Source organism: Styela clava, chromosome 14, assembly GCF_964204865.1.
Source record: "Styela clava chromosome 14, kaStyClav1.hap1.2, whole genome shotgun sequence".
Lineage (NCBI taxonomy): Eukaryota > Metazoa > Chordata > Ascidiacea > Stolidobranchia > Styelidae > Styela > Styela clava.
In genome coordinates, this window is record NC_135263.1 from 10,124,419 (window position 1) to 10,144,562 (window position 20,144).

Here is a 20,144-nt window from a genome sequence, read left to right on the forward strand (position 1 = left end):
TTACAACTTGCGGACAGTAGACCATTAGATTGCATGATGATATTGAAATATCGTCAGTATAATTTTTTTTTGCAATCTGAATGTTTATTTGTTTAGGCCTTAAATAAAAATTGGTATTTGTAAGGTATACAAAGTTCTCTAAAACTTGTAAAAGGTATACCACGGTAAAAAAATGTTGAAGAACACTGCTATAGAGGTTTAACATTCTCTGTTCTGATGTGCAGTGTGTTGGTAAAAGTTTTCAAACCGCGAGTTACGGGCCATCCCATTCCCAAGCCAGGTCGACTTGCAGCTTGTCCGGGACACAGTAGGCTATATTCCACAAATACCATTGATATGCATCAAAATAGGTTATAAATACAGAATTATGTCCTGACAACATTTGCGTCGACATCAACAGTGCCTAGTTTTAGGTTTTGCCGCAACACACTGGTAAAGTTTAGATTTTTTCAATACACAATTAAGCGGAAATCGTTTTTGGCCGAAATAAATGTAAAACGGCACGTCAGCACGTGCGACACGATTTGTACAAAAATAAAATTCCATCATCATCTGCGCCCTCGTCAACTTTGCGAACGTCAACACTGGTGACGGCATGAATGATTGACGTTTTGGGTGCACAATGAATCATAGGCAGAGCTAAATTCATTCGAATTCAAGAGACCATGGTGGTTGCATGGTTGGTACCATGAAAGCACCAGATATACGAGGGGAAATAGAATCATTTCGTAGTTTACCTCATACAGCTTTACAGGGCGTTTTTTTATGATAGAAAGCAAGCTGGGACACAGAAAGATTTTGAGGTGGACCACAGCCACAGAACCGGTAAAAGTTGCTAGGCTAGTTTTATTTATGTGACTATGGTTAGCTTTGATTGAATGAGTGGCAATGAATGATGATGCTGTTTTTTGTCACCGAGTGATAATTTTCATTCTAAATACTGAAATATTAAAGTGAAAGCAGGAAAGTGTTCCTAGTTTTACCCTAGCAATAAACAGTTAATGGGCCGCAAAAATTTTTGGCCAACAAAAATGGGCCACGAAAAAAAAAAGGTTGAGAGCCACAGGTATAAAGCCTTACAGCTAGCCTATACATTATCCTGTTATCCTATACCACCACTCTGTACCGTAATGGTTTTATTAGTTATGATTTTAACCAACATTATTCTGTTGTTCTGTGTAACAGACGCGAAAAGTCTTGAAATGAAATATGTCTGTATGTAGAGGGATAATCTGAATTTGTGCTTGTAAATGCTGAAATGATCTTGTAACTATAGAACAAAGCACGGTACTGGAATATCAGAATAATAGAAGAAGACGTTCTGCATTATCATCCCAAAAAACACATAAACGTAATTATGAACATATCATTAGAAGAGCATGATGAGAGAAGTTTCCATGGAACTTGGCGAGTGAGTAGAATAAACCTCTGTGCAATTTTTTTTTTTTGAAAGAATTAACTTAATTCGAGGGAACTAGGAAGTCAAGCCGAGATTTTGGCAAATCTATGTTGCTTATTTGTATTAGATAATATTTATTCGGTAAGTGTATCTAGGGAAGTTTATGTTACATTCAAACATATATATCTGTATTATTATATATTGTCTTCAACATGAAACTATTTTTGAAACTATCGAACTTAATAATTTTAGGTGAGTAAACACGTACCACTTCCTCTTGGCAAAACCTTCCAACTTATATTTTGTACGTTATAAACCTTATTTGAGGTTTCGTTTGCTCCCCTGATTTCATAATCAGTTTTTATTTATTTGTTTTTATCTGTCAAATGTATTGTTATGCTGATTATGGAGTCGAAATAAACTTATACTTATACTTGCAATGATATCTCATAGCCTCTAAGACTATACAGTTTATATTATATTATTGCTTTCTTCATGTGTAGATGATAAAATAATAGAAAATTAACTTGTATTTATTCTACTATTTCTATATCTAAGCTTTTCTATTGTGTAATTATAATATACCGGTATGTGTTTCAGCACCCCAATTTTTATGTGAGGTTTGAGTTGTTGGTAAACTTTCATTCCTGGCTGCTTTGAACAAATCCAAAATGAAAAAAAAAAATTCAACTTAATAAATCTTCGCGATGACAAGACAATGAATTCCTTCCTTTCTGGGATAAACTTTTTATAACGGCTTCCTCCACCATCAAGTCCATGTATTCTCTTAAAACATGTTTATGGTTTATCATTTTATGATAAAAGAAGTGGCAGAATATTTTCATTCAAACAAAAAGTTATTTTTGTTGGCAGGTTAACAAGTTTGAAGGATTTGAAGAGGGTGCTACCGCTAGAAACAATGAAAATGAAATTGAAGGGTGAAATTATGATAATACTTTTTGTATGTTCTTGTTGTAGTGAATATGCTCTTGACCTCACAGAAGTCATAGATAAAGCAGTTTATTTAGGCTCACTATAACAGTTAGAAGTTCAAAATTTATTACTGCTATCACAAGTAACAGGATTATATGGATTTAATAGGGTAGTATTGTACAAGGCATGCCCTGCCCAGGATATGGATGTTTCTCCGACCCTTGACCCCAGAAAGTTTTTTCCTATACTTTACTATTGCTAACAATGTCTTGACCTGAGTGTGAGACATCTAACCTGTAATTCAGACATAAAGCAACAGCCATTAGGTGATTGAACTCCCAGAAAGGTTACATTGATATTTTTAGGATTGTGTTAAAAAGATTTATTTTATAAATATTTGATTATGACATCACCACACAACACACCCTGTTTTCATTGTTTATTTTTCTCATTCTATTCTACTCTTGTTTTATACTTAAATTCAGTAATGAAGTTATTTTTGTAGACATTGTCGCAGTGGTATTAGGTTTTCAATATTTGATTTGGCTATATTCAGATATTCATCCAACTGCCCAACTTATTCGAACTGCCCATCATCTTACCTTGGGGTAAAAAATAGGGTAGACTGTGTTTGGACTGGTTACCAGATGAGATTCTCTGGTTTATAATATCATTAAAACGCAGCATTATTGATTTTCTTCTTTTTGATTTGTGACTTTCTTTGCAACCAACTTGTTTTGATGAAATTGTTTTAGAACTGAGTTAACATTGGATGAAGGATATGATGTCAGATGGAAAATACCGACCAACGTTGAGGCAATCCCATTGTTTTCATGTGAATCCTATGAAGTAAGTTATCTTCATTCAAATATCTCCTGCCTTTAAAGGATTGACCTATGAATAATATTCTTACTACGGTAAATTGTATGTCAGGTGTCAACTATGTGGCGCCGGTGAAAAACCAGTTGAATTCTCATGCACCTCATAAAGGTCATTATAATTGAATAGAAATGATATCGATCGTTGCAAAAATGAATAGATAAGGCCATTATAAAATATTATAATACTGTACCTTAAAAATTGTATCATTATTGGACACAAGATGGACCTATGGATAATTTTTCAAAATTTTCCATTTTTAGGGTTATTATTGTAAATAAAATCACCTTTCTTTGCAAATAATGGGGTTATGTCGATTTCAAATTTTGAGTGCCTAAGAGATGGAAGTCTCTATAAAACTAATAATTTTTTTTTCAAATTTTTAAGGGGCCCAAGGTTTTACTCAGTCTTTTACTGCTCAGTCTTTCTAATTCATGGAAACACCTTTACATGAATTTGGTCAAATTCTTTCAACGTTTGACTGAAATTTTGTTGATGTCGTGGTGGCCATATTAGTCATTTGACCTTATTGTCAACTAGGTATTTGACCTTATTCAAACCTTGCTCTATTGTTAAATAACCATTGATTGCCCTTGAATTGTCTATTTGTCCGAAAGAATTCCCAACTTTTTCAAATTTCTGCATTTGAGGTAATTAAATGAACGCATGTGTCATGATGTCATTTTATTTTTATTTTTCTTTAGGTGATATTGACAAATCCAGCCCAGCTAACTTTTGTCAGTAGTTCTGTTGGTCGAATCGGTCCTTTTGCTGCTAAATTTGAAGAAGATGAACTAGAGTTAACCTATGATAAGGCTTTCATATTATATTGCGTAAAGGTTTGTCAAATAATATAAATGATATTTGATTCATTTCTACTACCCAGTTTTCAGAATGCATTGGGAGGGTTTGGTGGCTTATCGGGTAATGCGTCAGACTTTACTATCAAGACATTACAGGTGAATACCTCAAGCTCAACTTTCATGCCCACCACCTCACCCAGGATGTAATGAGTTAAATAGGCGATTCCGAACTGTACCTATTCTTGTCTTTCTAAACCAGTGGTTCTCAACCTTTTTTCTGTTTGTGGCTCATCTTTGTTGCACAAAAATTCTGCAGGCTAAAACTAGGAGAAAAACAAATAATTCCTCCCGTAATATAGTCACTTTCACTTTATTGATTAGATGAGAATTTCCACTCTGCAGCGAACAACAGCAGCATCATTTATTGCTACTGCTATCAAAATATAGTGATACAAATGAAACTGAATTTATCAATAATAACTCTCGCAATTTTTAATAGGTTTGTGGCCCACCTGGAAATGTGCCCGTGGCCCAGCAGTGAGCCATGGCCCACTGGTTGAGAACCAGTGTTCTAAACTGTAGTATCTACCTACCTAGCAAGCAGGCTGCTTGTGCAGAGCCTTGTTTAGAGTGAAAGGTTACGAGAGAGAGAGAGAGAGAGAGAATAAAATAAAAAAACTATTTTATAAAATACAGTGATTTACTGATAGATAGTTATGTTTAACAAATTAATTTATTTTGAGTCTGAAAACTGTCAAGTGTATTTTAATTAAGAATTCATGAAACATATTGTTTTGGTGTAAAAATACCTATTTTTTTTAGTTGAATTAAAATTCATATTAAATTTCACTATGTGGTACATTTATAGTTGCAGTTAGTGCAAATGCATTTACTGAGGTATAAGCAGGGCTGCCATCGATATAAACTCAAAAATAAGTAGGTACATCAGGAAATCATTGAATAACAAAGAACGAAATGTAATAAACAAAATGTATTCATGCCAGTGCGACCAGTATCTAATCATACTTTGCGCTAGAAAAGATTTGCCCCAGCAGTTCTTTATTCTTAGAAACAATCTGTTCCATGTCACTTTTAGGTTAGCAATCAATGAGGTTGTAGCAATCAATGAGGTTGTAATATATCATTTCTAGCAAATCAATCATTCGAATTGACCAATCTAAGGGCCTGGTATTAGAACCTCTTTCTTAGAAAAAAGAACAAAAACAAAGGCTTTAAAATAAGGACAAATTTAAGAAATATGGACATTATGGCAGCCCTGGGTATCAGCGATGACTCTCTCAGAAATTCTACCTTTTAGGACCTTACCTTAACCTGTGGCAAAAGCTGACTTTTCTATTGGTTTCTTTATTTTATCAGGTACCTCAATCAGAGCAAATTCAAGAGTTGCCATTCTCATTTCAACCTGCTTTAGATAATGGGTATTTTTCTGATCTGATCATTACTAGTTCATCAGGAAAAAATGTGAGTCATCAGCTATTTATAGGTGATATAACACTATTGTTGGTAAAATCAGGAAATGACAGGGTCAATAATGTGTTAGTTCATTTTACATTATTTACCGGTAGATATTCGGCTATTTTGATTCGCACCTCTCGATTTGAGCTTATAAACTTTTTTGTTAATGAATAAAACGATCGAGGTACATTCAGTTCTCCTGTAAACTGGTTGTTTTAATATATTAAGTCATAGTACGAATAGTGAAATTTTAGGAAAGCCATTTTAAAAAAAAATGGAAGTAAAAGAATTAAAATAGAATCTGATGATAATTAACCAATTTATTTTTTATAACAACAGTAATTTTCATAAATTTGGTATTTTTCATTATATATCGATAAATCTGAATTGTATTCGAACCAATATTAAATATTCAATGCTATGAAAATTTCATTCATTCATCAGAAATATAAATCACAATATATTGATTTTTGCTTACTTCGGTGCTATCACCTGAATATCATATGTAATCGCAGGTTACACGTATTAGTAACTCATATATATTATTAGATATCAATAACGGGTCCTTGTTTAGAGCAAAACAGTCAAATTAGCCGTTAATTAATTGTACTAATTATATCGCCAGCAAAGGTTTCTATTCTTCCTATTTGATTCAGCGATTTCAATATGAAAGAAAATATCACTGTATTTTCCAATCGCCAACATTTTTTTCGATTACAGTACCCAGCCCACAGAGTAATATTAAAGTTAGGATGTCCAGAACGATCATGGGAATCTCATAGTTCAAAACAATCATCCTATCAAGCCTGCATTCTTGATGGATTATCGGATTCCGCACTCTCAACTGTTCTGCATTATTTATATACGGAATCGTTACCACCTGGTCTCTCAGAGATTGCTTCGAGAGAATGTACCGATGCAATATCAAAGATTTCAGGACTGGAAAAATTAAATCAACTCTGCCAATCGTATTTAGAGAACTATGCAGTACGAACAAGTAAGCAGACTTTGTTTTAATGCGATTAGTATGAGTTGGGATGGAAATTTATGATAATATTTATAGTAGAATGATGATTTCATTTTTCTCTGGAATAAGAAATCCATATTTGATGTTCATATACAGTTTAACATAGTATAAATAAAAAAGTTTCAATATTACGGTCATTCACACTTTTCACTCAGAACTAGGACTGGCACAAGCATCCATGATGCGTGATCTACGATGCATGATGTGTCTGATGATGCATGAGGAGTTACTATTTTTAGAACGACTCGAAACATATTTATACGCATACCGCCCTGAACAAGGCTCTACATCAGTAGCCATAGCTAGGTGAATAGCTACTATAGTTTTGGAGGAACCTTTTTGGTCGGGTTTTATCTTCCAATTTTTTACACCCTGGGTGAGATTGTGGGCATGAGATTTGAACCCATGATTTTAACCCGCGATTCCGTCATAGGTAGTTTAACGCTTACGCCACTATGCCTCAATTTTTCATTCTGATTGAATTTTCATTTCTAGAAATTGAGCATTTATGTGACGAGCTTGAAAACTGTGGTAGAAAAATCAACCAGTTTATTCGGTCCAAACCTGAATCATCACAGATTCAATCTGATTCTGCATCATTGTGGATTGGATTGAAGCAAGCAGTTCGAGAATTTGCTGTCGGTAATATCAACATTTTATTTTTGAGTTTTGATTTTTGTGAAATAGTACAAAATCACTGATTAAATATAGATAAAGAAAGAAGAGCTTAGGAATTATATACCGCGTTTTCTGGTTTGACAAATGAGGAAATTTTTTCTCTGTTTATCCCCATATAAGGTGGTTGACTGTAACACTGAAAGAGAAATATTATCATACTGACCCCATTCCTAACCTGCCTGACATATGTGTATTTATCCTTTATTTCAGCGATTTTGATCGTGCTCCAAATCTGCAAGTTATTTTCGGATCATCGGAATGAACTTTCAAGAGAGGAAAGGCACAGGATAATGAAGCATTGTAAAAATAGGTGATATATTTTATTTGGCGTGTAATAATGGTAATATTAACACATAAATGTATGCAGAAATAAGAAACCGCATTTTAATAAATTCATTCAAACAGATAGACATGTAATACATAGTAAAAGAACACAATAATAAAATAGGTTCACTTGTGACAGAGCAACTCGGTTAACTAGGTTAATTAGACAGTAAACAATATAATTAATTATTTAGTGCTAATTTCTGGGACTAGTGCTTAAATTTAAGTTGATGTGTTTCATCTTGAAATAGTGAATCAAGAATCAACCTGATGAATTGTTGTCTAAAACAGCACAGCGTTCACGCTAATAATTCATCATTGGATATTATATTGTATAAATAATTTAACACTTTTCAATTGAATTAACTTTGAAGATCTGAAATTCTCATTCGCTTTGAGGTATTAATTCTTGAAGTTGAAAAATTAGAAATATTATACAGGTGGAGAGTAAGGCTGACAAAATATCTAGGCAAAAAGCAATAAAGCTTATTGGGAGTTTAAGAAGTTAATTAAAACATAACTGTGTTACATGTGTGCGTTGGGATGGTAGAAATGACTGGTGTCTTCTTTTATACACACACTATTATGACATCATCTCTACACACACCTTTGCATCTAATGCATGTTACTTTTCAGTGCTATAAAAAAAAACTCCCCCCCCCCCCCCCCCCCCAATGAAATACCCATTTCGACACCAACTTCCTTGACAGAATCGAAAATTCTCTGTGATATATAAATATCTCTTCCGATCTGTATGTGGCTCTAGTCACAAAGGCGATTGAATCTTTCTATATATTGTATATTTGGCAGTTATAGTTTTACTTTAAAATATTTTACAGAATTCCCAGTCTGCTTATCTTGACATCAGAATTTTATGAAATCGTGTCTTCTCATCTCAGTAAACAGACTAGTGAAGATCGAACTGAATTTGCATCTTACTTTCTAACTGAGGTATATTAATTATACCAAACTTAGGAATATCAACATTTAATAGCCTTATATTTCTATACTTTTTAAAAGTTAAAATGTTCTAAAAAATAGATTTGGTAGTTAGTAATTAATAAAAAGGGGTTTCAAAAGATTGTGTTATTGTTGATTGCGGCCCAAAAATCACTTTCTTGATTACTTTCATCCTAACGAAACATAGTCATGTGTTTTTGTATTTGATTGGATTGTTTCAAAGTAGCGATTGTGATAAAAGAAATTGTTTCGAGCTTCTTGTTCTGAGCTAGAGCTACTTCCTATCATCAGGTTCATGTCGTTTTGACCAATATTGTTTAATATTAGGATGAAATAGGATTGTAATGTTATATTTATTCATTAGGGAGAGGAAAAGAGATAAGATGGCTTAACTTAATCATAGGGCAAACCATGGCGTCTTGTCTGGTTACCAGTCCAAATCAAATATCAGAAGAATTGGCCATTATTTCTTTCGGATTCATGGATTTTTTTTTGCTCCCTTGTGTTTAGGTTGTTGGATATTTGAAGATATTTATTTTTAATCGTTAATAAATCAATTTCTTAATTACAATTTTGTTTGTTTTCAGGCTGAACCATTATTTGCTGAAGCGAATGAGATCATTTCTGAAATTCGTAAAGCTCTTGAGGTTATCATCAATTCTGATACTATCAACAAACATAGACAGAAGGAAAGCATCATTGCAAAAACCTTGAAAAATGTAAGGAATATAGTAGTGAATACAGTGGCTCCCAACCTTTTTCGATAAATTTCTTTGTTTTCCTATTTTTTGATTCCCCTGCTGTGCATAAAACTAATTTTGTTTGTTGTGCAATCTTCTTTATGAATCTTTAGCTAGTGATGAGCATAACTCGTACTTTTGGGCAATTGAAATAGTTCATGATAGTCGTAGTTGTCATGGATTGAATATTTCATGTGACAGAAAAGTAATTATACACTGGAAAATTCAGCTTTTTCAACGGCGACTGTTTCAGAAGGAATCTGAATTTTCGATTTTGAACCCCACCTCTCAAAATCCTGGCTGCGCGCCTGGATATGTGCACATAAATATGTATTGCAGCAGCTTAAATAAGTAGAGAATATGAGATTTGAAAATAATAGAAATTGAAATCACTGTTTATACTAGCCTGCATATTCCAAACTCTAACTTATTCAGTGAAAATTGACTTTTAGGTGTTTTTCGTTGAGCATGCCGAATTTAAAATATCTTCAATATATAAAAATATTCGACATTTTACCAACAGGCGGTACATATCAAAGAATTGGCAAAGTTACGTCGGGTGCACAGTAAAATTGCTGAATTCATTTTCAATCTTTCTCTGAAGAAAGAACATTTTTCTTCATTATCAAGAGAAGATAAACTCAAAGCTGCTTCCAATGTCATCGAATGTACAACTGATGAGGTAGACATGTTAAAGTGCTTAAGTTCAGGACCCAGTTGGTGCACAAGCCACCCAAAGTCCCATCTAGGGCCCCATCAATTGGGCTTGAACAGAGAAAATTTTGTCATTTCTATCCCAGTATGTGTAAATTCCCTCTTACTTAGACTAAGTCTTGACGAGAGGGAAATTGAAGGAATTTAAAATTCAATATCAAGCATCATTGGTGGTTATTGAACATTGCCCCAAGACTGAGGTGTTAGGCGCCGAGCCTATGATTAAAGTGTTGAACTGTTCACTTGCTGATTTCTTAGATTGACTTCAGTGGCCCCCCTCCTACAACTTCATAAATATTCAAGAAGTTGCGTATTACTAACTCTTTCCAGTCTGGAGACGATCAGGAACCTGGGGGCCATCGAATATCGTCCCAAGACCGAAGTGTTAGGCGCGGAGCCCATGGTTAAAGTGATGGACCGTCCCGTCGCTGATTTTTTAGACTGACTTCAGTGGGACCCCCCCTACTTTACTTCTAGTGTGTGTCTAGTAGAATAATACAAATGAAATATATGTTTTTTTAGTATATCTTATCAAAATCTTATTTTATTAACATTTTTCTATTCAGATTCCAGTTTTTTTGGACAGATTGTCTGACTGGCATGACAATCTTGATATGAAATTATCATGGACAAGATGGAAATATTTTTTCAAAATGGGAGTTGCTAAAGTGGTCAGTGTAAATGTTTTGTGTTTTACCTTATGATATTAGTCTTAATCAGTAATGCGGAGACCGTACATAGCATGCAGCCGTATCGACATTGATTATCGTGTTGCTAAAAATGTTTCGTTGATAATGACAACTGTATAGCACTTTATCTCCGCTCTAGGAGAACCTTATTCTTGGTCGTTCTGTCTGTCTGTGTGTTCAGCTCCAACGTCTAAACTGCTATGCTGATCTAGTTTAAATTTCTCTTGTGGGTTATGCTGTCACCCTAGTAATGTCCGATATCCATATTGGTGTTGTGTTTCCTTGGCATCAACGAAAAAAGCATCTATCATTGAGAAATTGTCTGTTGCCATTATCTCGTAAACTACCCCGAAAACTAAAATTTCAATATCGCTATCCTCCACAGAAATAAGTATGCAATTTTCCATGGGTGGTAACAGTTGGAAACAATCTTTTGATATCAAGACGATACATGAATACTATATTGATATATTATTCATTAGTACAGTTCTGAGACTTGCAATAATAATTTTGTAGAAACATACTTTTTTATTCCCAAATTTCAACAACTGGTATCTGCAGGATATTATGCTAAAAGACGACACAATTTTACAGTTTTTCTCAGAAAACTTTCAATCTTCAATGTTTCCTTTCTAAGTTTTTATATTTCAAAGGCATGGTTCATAGAGAAATCTCGGTACAGCAGACAATCAATGTTAAAGGCACTTGATTCAATTCGTAATTTGGTTCAACGTGAAGATTTTGATGCTGGTCTCGTTTCACTGGGTTTGATTGATAATGTAGAGAAAGCATCATCTCGATGCTCTCAAGGTTTGGACAAAACGAAGGCGCAGCAGGTAGCATTTGCTTAGTAAGATTTGCTAAATGTTTTTGTGGGTTTCTATTAATTTAGCATAATGAGTTTTTAAAATATTACTTATAGAAGACATTTTTGTGAGCCGAATCTTTTTGGTTCGGCATGGCCAGTTGTTTTCTTACACCCTGGGTGGGCATTATCTGTAAAATTTGGTTCAGATCACATTTTTATTTCTAATATAAACAAATTCAAATAAAGTAATCTATTTGGTTTATTCAGATTCATAGAACTACATTCTTTCCTTCCAATTTTTTTAATCTATATTTAATTTATATATTTCATTTTTTAAATTTTTAGTCTCAGGACGTGGAGTCACTGTGTATATCACCAGTACCTCGTGATAGCGTGCTGTCATCTCATGCAAGTCAACTGTTTAATTCTCTTGATTCTGCAAATAATTTCTTGGACATGAAGTTTATTGTTCATTATTTTGAAGGTACGTTATATATATTTCTTGAATATCAATATGGACTATGTGAGATAGTTTGTATAGTCAGCCTATGTTTACATAAATATAAAGAATGATTTTATATATAAAATAGTCACTTGCATGAGTTTAGTCATATCGCCCAAGTAACCAAAGTAGATTATGCAACATTTCAGAAATATACTTTTTTCCCCTTCTGTCATTATGCTCCAAAGGGGCATCTTTTGGTCTTCATCTTTGGTTTCAATGCTGTCCTTTTTTTAGTTATGATTATAGGTAGTGCCTTATGTCCATTTTTATATTTGGCTGTTAGAACTAAACTAGCCTATCTTGGTTTTGTCATTCTCTATTATAATATCTAAACTTACAGATGAAAAACCAATGACAAAAATATTGAAGGCACATCGGGTTATCGTATCATGCAGATGTGATTGGTTCAGAAGAGCATTGTTAAGTGGAATGAAGGAAGACATAAAACGGTTGGTAATCATTCTGACTTTTTTTTAAAATAACTATTGTAAATTATGGTTTTTGTATTTTTATGCTGTATTTGATCACCCAAATTAAGATTTGATTTCATGATGATTTGTGATATTTTTTCATTACGACCCGCTTGGCACGGCCAAATTTTATCGTGACCCTCGTGGAGTAAAAATATGTAATATTTAATAATAAAGAGAATATCAACAAAAAAATCATAACATTGATAATACCTCTAATAAGACTGATGTGCTCGCATATTCTCTCGCAAAAGATCGAATCTTGGTTCTATTTCGACGATGGTGGGTCTCAGCACTGGTTTCGAAATCTTCTCAAATCTGATCGATATTTTGTTTCAACTTAAGTTGTTAATTGACGAAAAAGATTTTACTGTGAACCCCATTGAGCTCTTCCACGACCCACTAGAGAGACGGGACCCCCAGTTTTAAGAACTCTGCCCTCTAAATAAGTATTACCTCCGATGTTGGAACATTTGCTCATTTGCAGTCCCAGTGACTCGAGTGGAGTCGTACTCTGAGTGAATCTAGTCATCTATACAAAATATCTTCACTTCAGACTCAAAATAACTACCAGAGTGAAATTAACTTACCGGTATATATAATTTTAGTGGCCCATGAAATATAAAAAAAATATATTCTGTTGAATACCATTCATCACGGTTAATATTATAGTGAAAATTGAAAATTCACCATATTATTGGAACAGTAGCTGGAAGTAGGCCATATTTGAGCTGTGCATAGAATACAATTTTCATATTTGTCAGATGGAGGAAAAAATTGATAAGATGACTTAATCATATGCTTAGCACAGTGCCGGTACCGTCCAACTCAGCTTGCAATATGGTGCTCCAGTCACTTACACGTTACCGTATTTGTGCCGTAGTTGTCATGGTTATCTGCCAATCGGCGTTCGGAGTCGTTTGCTTAGTGAGTCCGGAAATATCCGGTCTTTTTAAACATATTTCTGCCAATGTTAGTATTTTGGCGTCCGACTCCTCACTTTAGTACTGTACTTAGTTTGATTTTTGTTCTTGTATAACCCAATGTTAGACTATTCATAGGTGTCGTTGCTCGATAACCAATGCTGGTTTATCGCGTCCCCTTTCACCCTGAAATGCATTATTTTCCTCTGTTTTCTTATCTCGTTCTGTATGTACAGTGTGTATTTCTTGGTGATAAATAAATTACTGACTGACTGACTGAGCTAATCTCTCGTCCAGTTATTAGTTTATGATGATTATATATCACTAGTCATATTCAACATTTTTTTTCTCGTTTTCAGTGAAATCAACATATACGAGTGCAATCCTGATTTATTTGAAGATTTTCTTCGTTATTTATACACTGGAAGATTAGATTGCAATAATATAAGTGTGGATACATTGGCTGATATGATCGCACTTTCAGATCAATATGAGGTAAAACATCATACATATTTTTCTATCTCCGGATGTATTTACTTTTAATTACACAATTGTTTTTTGTAGGTGGATTCACTTAAATCTGTATGTGAAGGGGCATTGAAACCTCTGATAACGAATGAAAACGTACTAGAGTTGTTGAGTATCGGAGAACAGTTCAATGCATCATCATTAAGAGTATGTAGAAATTATTACCTGGTACAGTTGAATTACTGCCATGTATAGCTGATTTAAACTTGTAGTTTTACATTAACTATCTCTGTAGCTAAGTGTATTCTCAGTTGAAATCTCTAAGCAGAAGTGTGAAACTCGTCAAAACATTTCATTCTGGTAAATATGTGATGGATGTTATAAACCAAGAAAGTTTCAACTCAAAAAATATGTACTAATATCTTCGTGCTTTTGCCAATATTAGAGTTGAATGAAATTGAAAATAATTCCTTAATATGAGGTCTTTCTTGTTAACTCCTCATCGGCTAAGCCTTCATCAGTGATATGTCGCATACATATGAACAGGTTGAAGATTGCATTCATGAATATCACTTTTTATGTTTCCATTGCTTTCTAATGGGGTTGTGGAACTGGACAAATTTGAATGTTTTTTTTTACTCTGTGTTATTTAGGAATGTTGTATGCATCATATCCTGCTAAATCCCAATATACTGGAATCGGAAATATTCAATGAATTACCGCCCAAGTTACAAATCGAAATTAGAGATTTAACAGAGTGGAATCAAAGGTATGTAAACATCCACCGCCTTTTTGGTGGAGCAAGACCCCAATGAAATATTCAATAGTGCAAATGTTTAATTTAACTGTTTGAATTGTGAAAACTAAATATCTTATTTTCACTATTTTTTATTTCAGAATTATTATTTTTATTTATTCCAAAAATGTCTTTGGGCTCTATGTGGGAATCGTTTTTTTGTGTGCGATGATGTCAAAAATTGCGCACCTTGTGGCCGTTCTGCTTCGTGTTAGTGATCAGGCGAAGTTGTGAAAACTGCGATGCCAATAGCCCACTGTGACAGATTGCATACCCGTACTACCGTTTTGGCGTTCATGTCCATATATTTGAGCAGCGTTCTCTTGTTTTATATATAATTCACCAGTCTATCAATTTCCTTTTGTTGTGTTGATATGAATATGCTTTTATTATCTGAGTTTTGATTTTTAGATATATGATATGATATCTTGGATGTATATTAATATGATTGTTTTTTTGCAGAGATTTAAGAAAAAAATTGCCATCTATGTCAAGTGCTCAACCTAGAACAAAACACCGCAGTCCACTTTCCAGTCAACCTACATCACCTTCAGGTGCGGTAATGTGATATTTCGGTAATGTTGTTGCTGTGATTGACTCGTTACTATCCCTGAAGTTAGATCATTGGGCTTATTAGGTTAGAAATTTTCGGTGGAAATTCCATGCCACCACGTCACCATTTGAGACTAGCTGAAAATAGGCTTGCACGTAATTTACGGATTTACGGAATTACGGAATTATTTCGAGTTACGGAAGCGAAGTTACGAATTACGTAAAGTCGTAATTATTGGTCGAGCGCTTTCGCGATTGAAACGAGCTCTCTTCAGAGCAGTCGATTGTAAAAAATTAAAGTTTAAGTAAAAGAAGTTAGAGTTCCGGTATTCGCAGCCGTTTTTCTCTCTCTTGTTAGGCAGATGGGGAAGGCATAACGCGTCATTTACTGACCTATCGTCAACTTATCTAGGATGGCCAATGTACATATTAACCGTAGATAAGGAATAGAATTGTGTTGAGACCGATGGACGTCAACACACCCGGTTTCAACTTCTTCGGGTGAAATGACTAAAGAATGTAAGAGATCAACTTATAAAACATGATCTATTTGTAAATGCCGTGATAATTAATGTCGCGCGTATCAAACAGCAATATAAAGACGGAAGAGAAATTGCGTAATGAACAACGCAACTTAGTCTTTTCGGCATCGGTAAAGCGATTGAGACGGCAGAGAAACAACAATACGACGGGATTTCACGTGTTTATTCTGCGCGAGATCCATTTTATATTATAAAATCTTGATGTTCTGTTACCGATTTTATCGTTATATATCTGTCCTTGGCATTGCTCAATATGTTTTTCACAATGCCTCGCAATATGTCGGCCAAATATGATTACCTGTCTTTACCAAATGCGGCAAACTTATTTTGATTTATCGTCGACTCGAATACCACCGGCACTCGACCAAACTTGTGTCAATCTTGGCAAATAGGATTGTCGACTTGAGTTAGAAAAATAAATTAATATTTTCATGAGTGCAAAATAAATGTCACAAAATGCATTGTTTTGCGATATAACTTTGTATTTTCGGAGAAGGCATGTCATATAAGTACGGTATTTTAAATAATGCGCAAATAATTAATACTTGATTAAAATTTATCGCAAATAATGTTATAACTTTTAGGCCGCGAAATGATTTAATGTAAAATGAAGCATGGAATTCGGAATATCGTCAATAAGTCGGCATCAATAATTATTATAAAATGCTAACTAAGTAGTAAAGTCGGATATTGTAAAAAACGGTGAAATAACAAGTCTTCGTCGCCAGGCAAGCGAAAGTATAATCAAACGAGAGAATACGCTTGTAGTTGATTAATAAATTAGCAACCCGGAATTTTTATTTAATAAGAAAGTCGTATTAATACGTTCATACGATTTTAAAAAAGTGAACTATCGTTTCTTAAATATATTACCAGTGTTGGTAATGATAAAATTGATCGCATAAAATTTGGTGATATAGTGGATAAAAAAAATCAAAGCTAATACAAAAGATAAAAATCAGAATAAAATTATTTTGAATTCACTCCTTGATATTTGTCTTTAACATCTGTCGCCGGCGTGTAGTACTGCCGGGAATATGAAAACCAAACTTCGATGTCCCATTCGGAATAAAAGTGGATTAAATTGGTTGTTATGATAGGTTTAAATGTGTGAAAAAAATATCGCAATTACGGGGTCGTTACGTAATCGATTTGGCCGTAATTACGGAATTGATTTTTGTCAATTACGTGCAAGCCTAGCTGAAAACTAGAAAGTTTAATATGTGTAGGCTCTGGCCAGTGTGACAAAAAAGACATTTTAGTTCTGTACTTTACCATGGCTAGGCATTACCATAGCACACTAGGGCTAGGAATCATGTTATTTTATAGTTGTGATCGAATCCCTGCATGTTTTCACTCAAGCCAGGTCTTGATTTTGATCGTGTTTTTTTAATTTCAAAATAACCTTTTTCTTATAGAAACAGATGAAGACCTGCGTTCTGAAATGGAAATGATTGATCATTTGACCCACAGACTGCATTTACGACAACGAGTTGATAGCTCGGATTCCGAAGAGGAGGTTAGTAGTTAGATAGTGATCTAGTCTAGATAATTTGGAATTTTGATTTTTAGAGGGGAGCTAGGATATTGTATATTGAGTTGCATGTTTTCTCCTTGTTTACTTCCTACTTTGCATCCGTGTATAGCTGTTGTCACAAGATATAACATAATCTTGATTTGCCTGAAGAAGTTGAACTATGTTGTAAGAATACGATAGGGTTTACACATTTATCGCAAGGGAGATTGAGTCAATATACCATGGCCTCTCGTCTGGTTACGTCCATAATGGGTATGGGATTAGTTGGCCAGTTATTTATTTTCAGAGGCATGGACTTGTTGAAAGCTTACAAATATACACTCGAAAGAGATTATGTTATTCATAATTAGTAAGTGCTTTATATTATCCTGAGCAGTTGATGTTATATTATTAACATTGTTTTTCAGTTTAAGGAAAATGTAAGTTACGTTGAAGGACGCCGCTCTTGCGTCATCGAACTACAATCAATACTTGGGAATGAAATCCCGTCTGACGAACTAGAAAGAATAGCCATGGCTGCCGATTTTGACGTCAACAGAGCACTTAATTTTTATTTTTCCTCCCAAGATTGAATCGCAATATACAGATTTAAAATAGGGATTTAGCCATTAAAATATCTGTTAATATATTTTCCTTTTTGTTCCAAGAGCAGTATTCTAATTTTGTTTTAACTATTTTCAAGCTTGATTGGGTACTCGTAAAGTATGCGTACCAAGATGGTGGACACCGGAACGTAGTATGTGTACCAGTTTAGGGTTAAGCCATAATTTGTTTTCAATTTTCCTTATTTTAGTTCTATTACGAGTTCGGGGACGAGCCAGATGACTACCATAATATTTGTACCTAAAATTATGGCCTAACCCTAAACTGATACACATTCTACGTTACGGTGTCTGCCATCTTGGTACACATACTTCAGGAGCGCCCTTGATTGTATATGGCCCTTCCTTTACCCAGAGATGGAACCATTTCATTCTGTAATTTTTACATTTTAAACTTAGTTATTGTTTTGGTAATTGTTAATAGTATGTATTTTTAGTGAAATTTACAATATTACATTTCAAAATTGAAGATATTCATGGTTTCCACTATGGCACTGCTACTACAAATTATGACGAAAAATACATTTTCAAATTGCTGACTATTTTCAATTTTCTTTATACATCCTGTGTGTAACTCCTGTAACAGTTTGATTGCAATAAAGATTTTTTTCACTGGTGATAAATGCTGAAATATTGTGCTTTTCTAGTATTTTAGGGCCGCAGTACTTGCAAAAATCTTCAACATAAATGATAAAGAAATCGTACCTTGCAATTGCAAAGAATGTATATATACAGCCTCATGACTGACCCCTGGCCTACGCTACGAGATATTGATAGCCTGAATGTAATCGCACATTGTAAAAGTGCATTTTATATGAAATATACTATGTTAATGTCTACATGCCGTGACTGTGTCTAATACATAACTTTGGAAACTCCAAATTTAACGCTTGTTGTCAGCTGCAATGATGCAACGTCTAAAACAAGAACGTTATTGCGGGAACTTCCAGAATACCATCGCTGAATATGGTTTAATTTCAAAAATTCCCATATACCTTGTAAATGTTGTCATAGTGGTCTGTGGTCGGGCGGATCTTGCCTTTCGAGGGCCTTAAGCCCTGAGGACTTCAGTGCCCTATATATAAAAATGTAACTAGGGTTCCATGGATGTTTACAAGAAAATCGATTTCTTTGTTTTATTCTGTAACAATGACCAATCAGCAACGAGTTTACTAGTTCTAAATCAAATACATTAAAAGTCATTATGTCTTCCGGGGAGCTTTAGTTCATTTGCAATAATCAAAAATGAGTTCCACAATCGATGCAACAGACTAGCTCAACCTGTGGGTGGCAAATGATCAAATATTTTTGATGAAAATGATATTTTTGTACTCGTAAACCAGATTGTAAGCTCTAACTCTCAAAAACACTCACAAAATAAGACTAAGATTTTTTGCAAAAGGAAAGTATAGGGAGAATTTTTCTGGGGTCAAGGGTCGAGGTAGCGTCATTCACTACTAATTGAGGGCCAAGTTGTGATTGATTTGCAATAATAGTTCTCATGCCTAAAACATTTTTAGAGGTTTAGGGTGATAAAAATAGGCATAGTTTTATCTCTGCCGGGCCAATATTGTGGTCTATGTTGCTCGACCAACTCGAATTACCCCATTTAACACTCAGTCACCCTTGAAAATCCTATAAAAAATCTGGTACTTCCGAAGTATGCACACCAAAATGTCGCGTACCCTGAACCCTAACCTAGTATACAGCCTGAGTTCAGGTTTGCATCTTTTTCGCTGGGTGGACATTTTATTGATTTTATTCTGTTTAACATGCCATATCGATTTCTGACTTACCATTGAAATTATTAGTCATAATTTTAAACATTTATTCTTTCATTCCGAAACCGCGAGGACCATACATAAGAATATTTGTAAAAAAATATGTCTATTTTTTTCATTTCTCAATAATTACAGAATCGCTGTGAATAATTTATGGGAACTTAAATATGACGTCTCTCATCCTGTTGTCTTTCCTCAATCTCAACGGATATGGTTAACTTCGCTGAATTGGCCATTCCTAACTTAGGCTGTGAGTAATATGTCCATGATTGTTGCATGTCTCTGTACCGAACATTCGCTTATGGAATAACGATGAAAAGAATAGTCTAGACTCCCGTAGTAATTCAATTCTTTCTTGACAGACAGTAGGCTGCGGAACGTACAGTCGCCATTGATGATTTGATAGTGGTATAACCAGCAACAAAGTTTAATCTGAACAAGTCTCCATAAAGAGATGTTGGTTGTTTAATTCGATAAAGTCATACTCACCAATAATAACACTAACAGTGAGACGAAAAAAATAAAAGCAACTTTTTTA

At 34.3% G+C, this 20,144-nt stretch overlaps 1 protein-coding gene across 1 annotated transcript; it reads left to right on the forward strand.

Moving 5' to 3' along the window:
- The first annotated feature begins 1,185 nt into the window (after nucleotides 1-1,185).
- LOC120341379 (uncharacterized) lies at nucleotides 1,186-18,417 on the forward strand. The gene is made up of 21 exons (XM_039409871.2): nucleotides 1,186-1,411; nucleotides 2,273-2,337; nucleotides 3,088-3,181; nucleotides 3,916-4,050; nucleotides 5,392-5,496; nucleotides 6,211-6,487; nucleotides 7,013-7,159; nucleotides 7,406-7,505; nucleotides 8,359-8,470; nucleotides 9,067-9,198; nucleotides 9,743-9,901; nucleotides 10,500-10,604; nucleotides 11,276-11,458; nucleotides 11,776-11,914; nucleotides 12,276-12,384; nucleotides 13,688-13,823; nucleotides 13,893-14,003; nucleotides 14,450-14,565; nucleotides 15,055-15,146; nucleotides 17,105-17,205; nucleotides 17,631-18,417. The coding sequence occupies exons 1-21, from the start codon at nucleotides 1,358-1,360 to the stop codon at nucleotides 17,793-17,795; spliced, it is 2,637 nt and encodes an 878-aa protein (XP_039265805.2). The 5' UTR covers nucleotides 1,186-1,357; the 3' UTR covers nucleotides 17,796-18,417.
- Nucleotides 18,418-20,144: the final 1,727 nt, after the last annotated feature.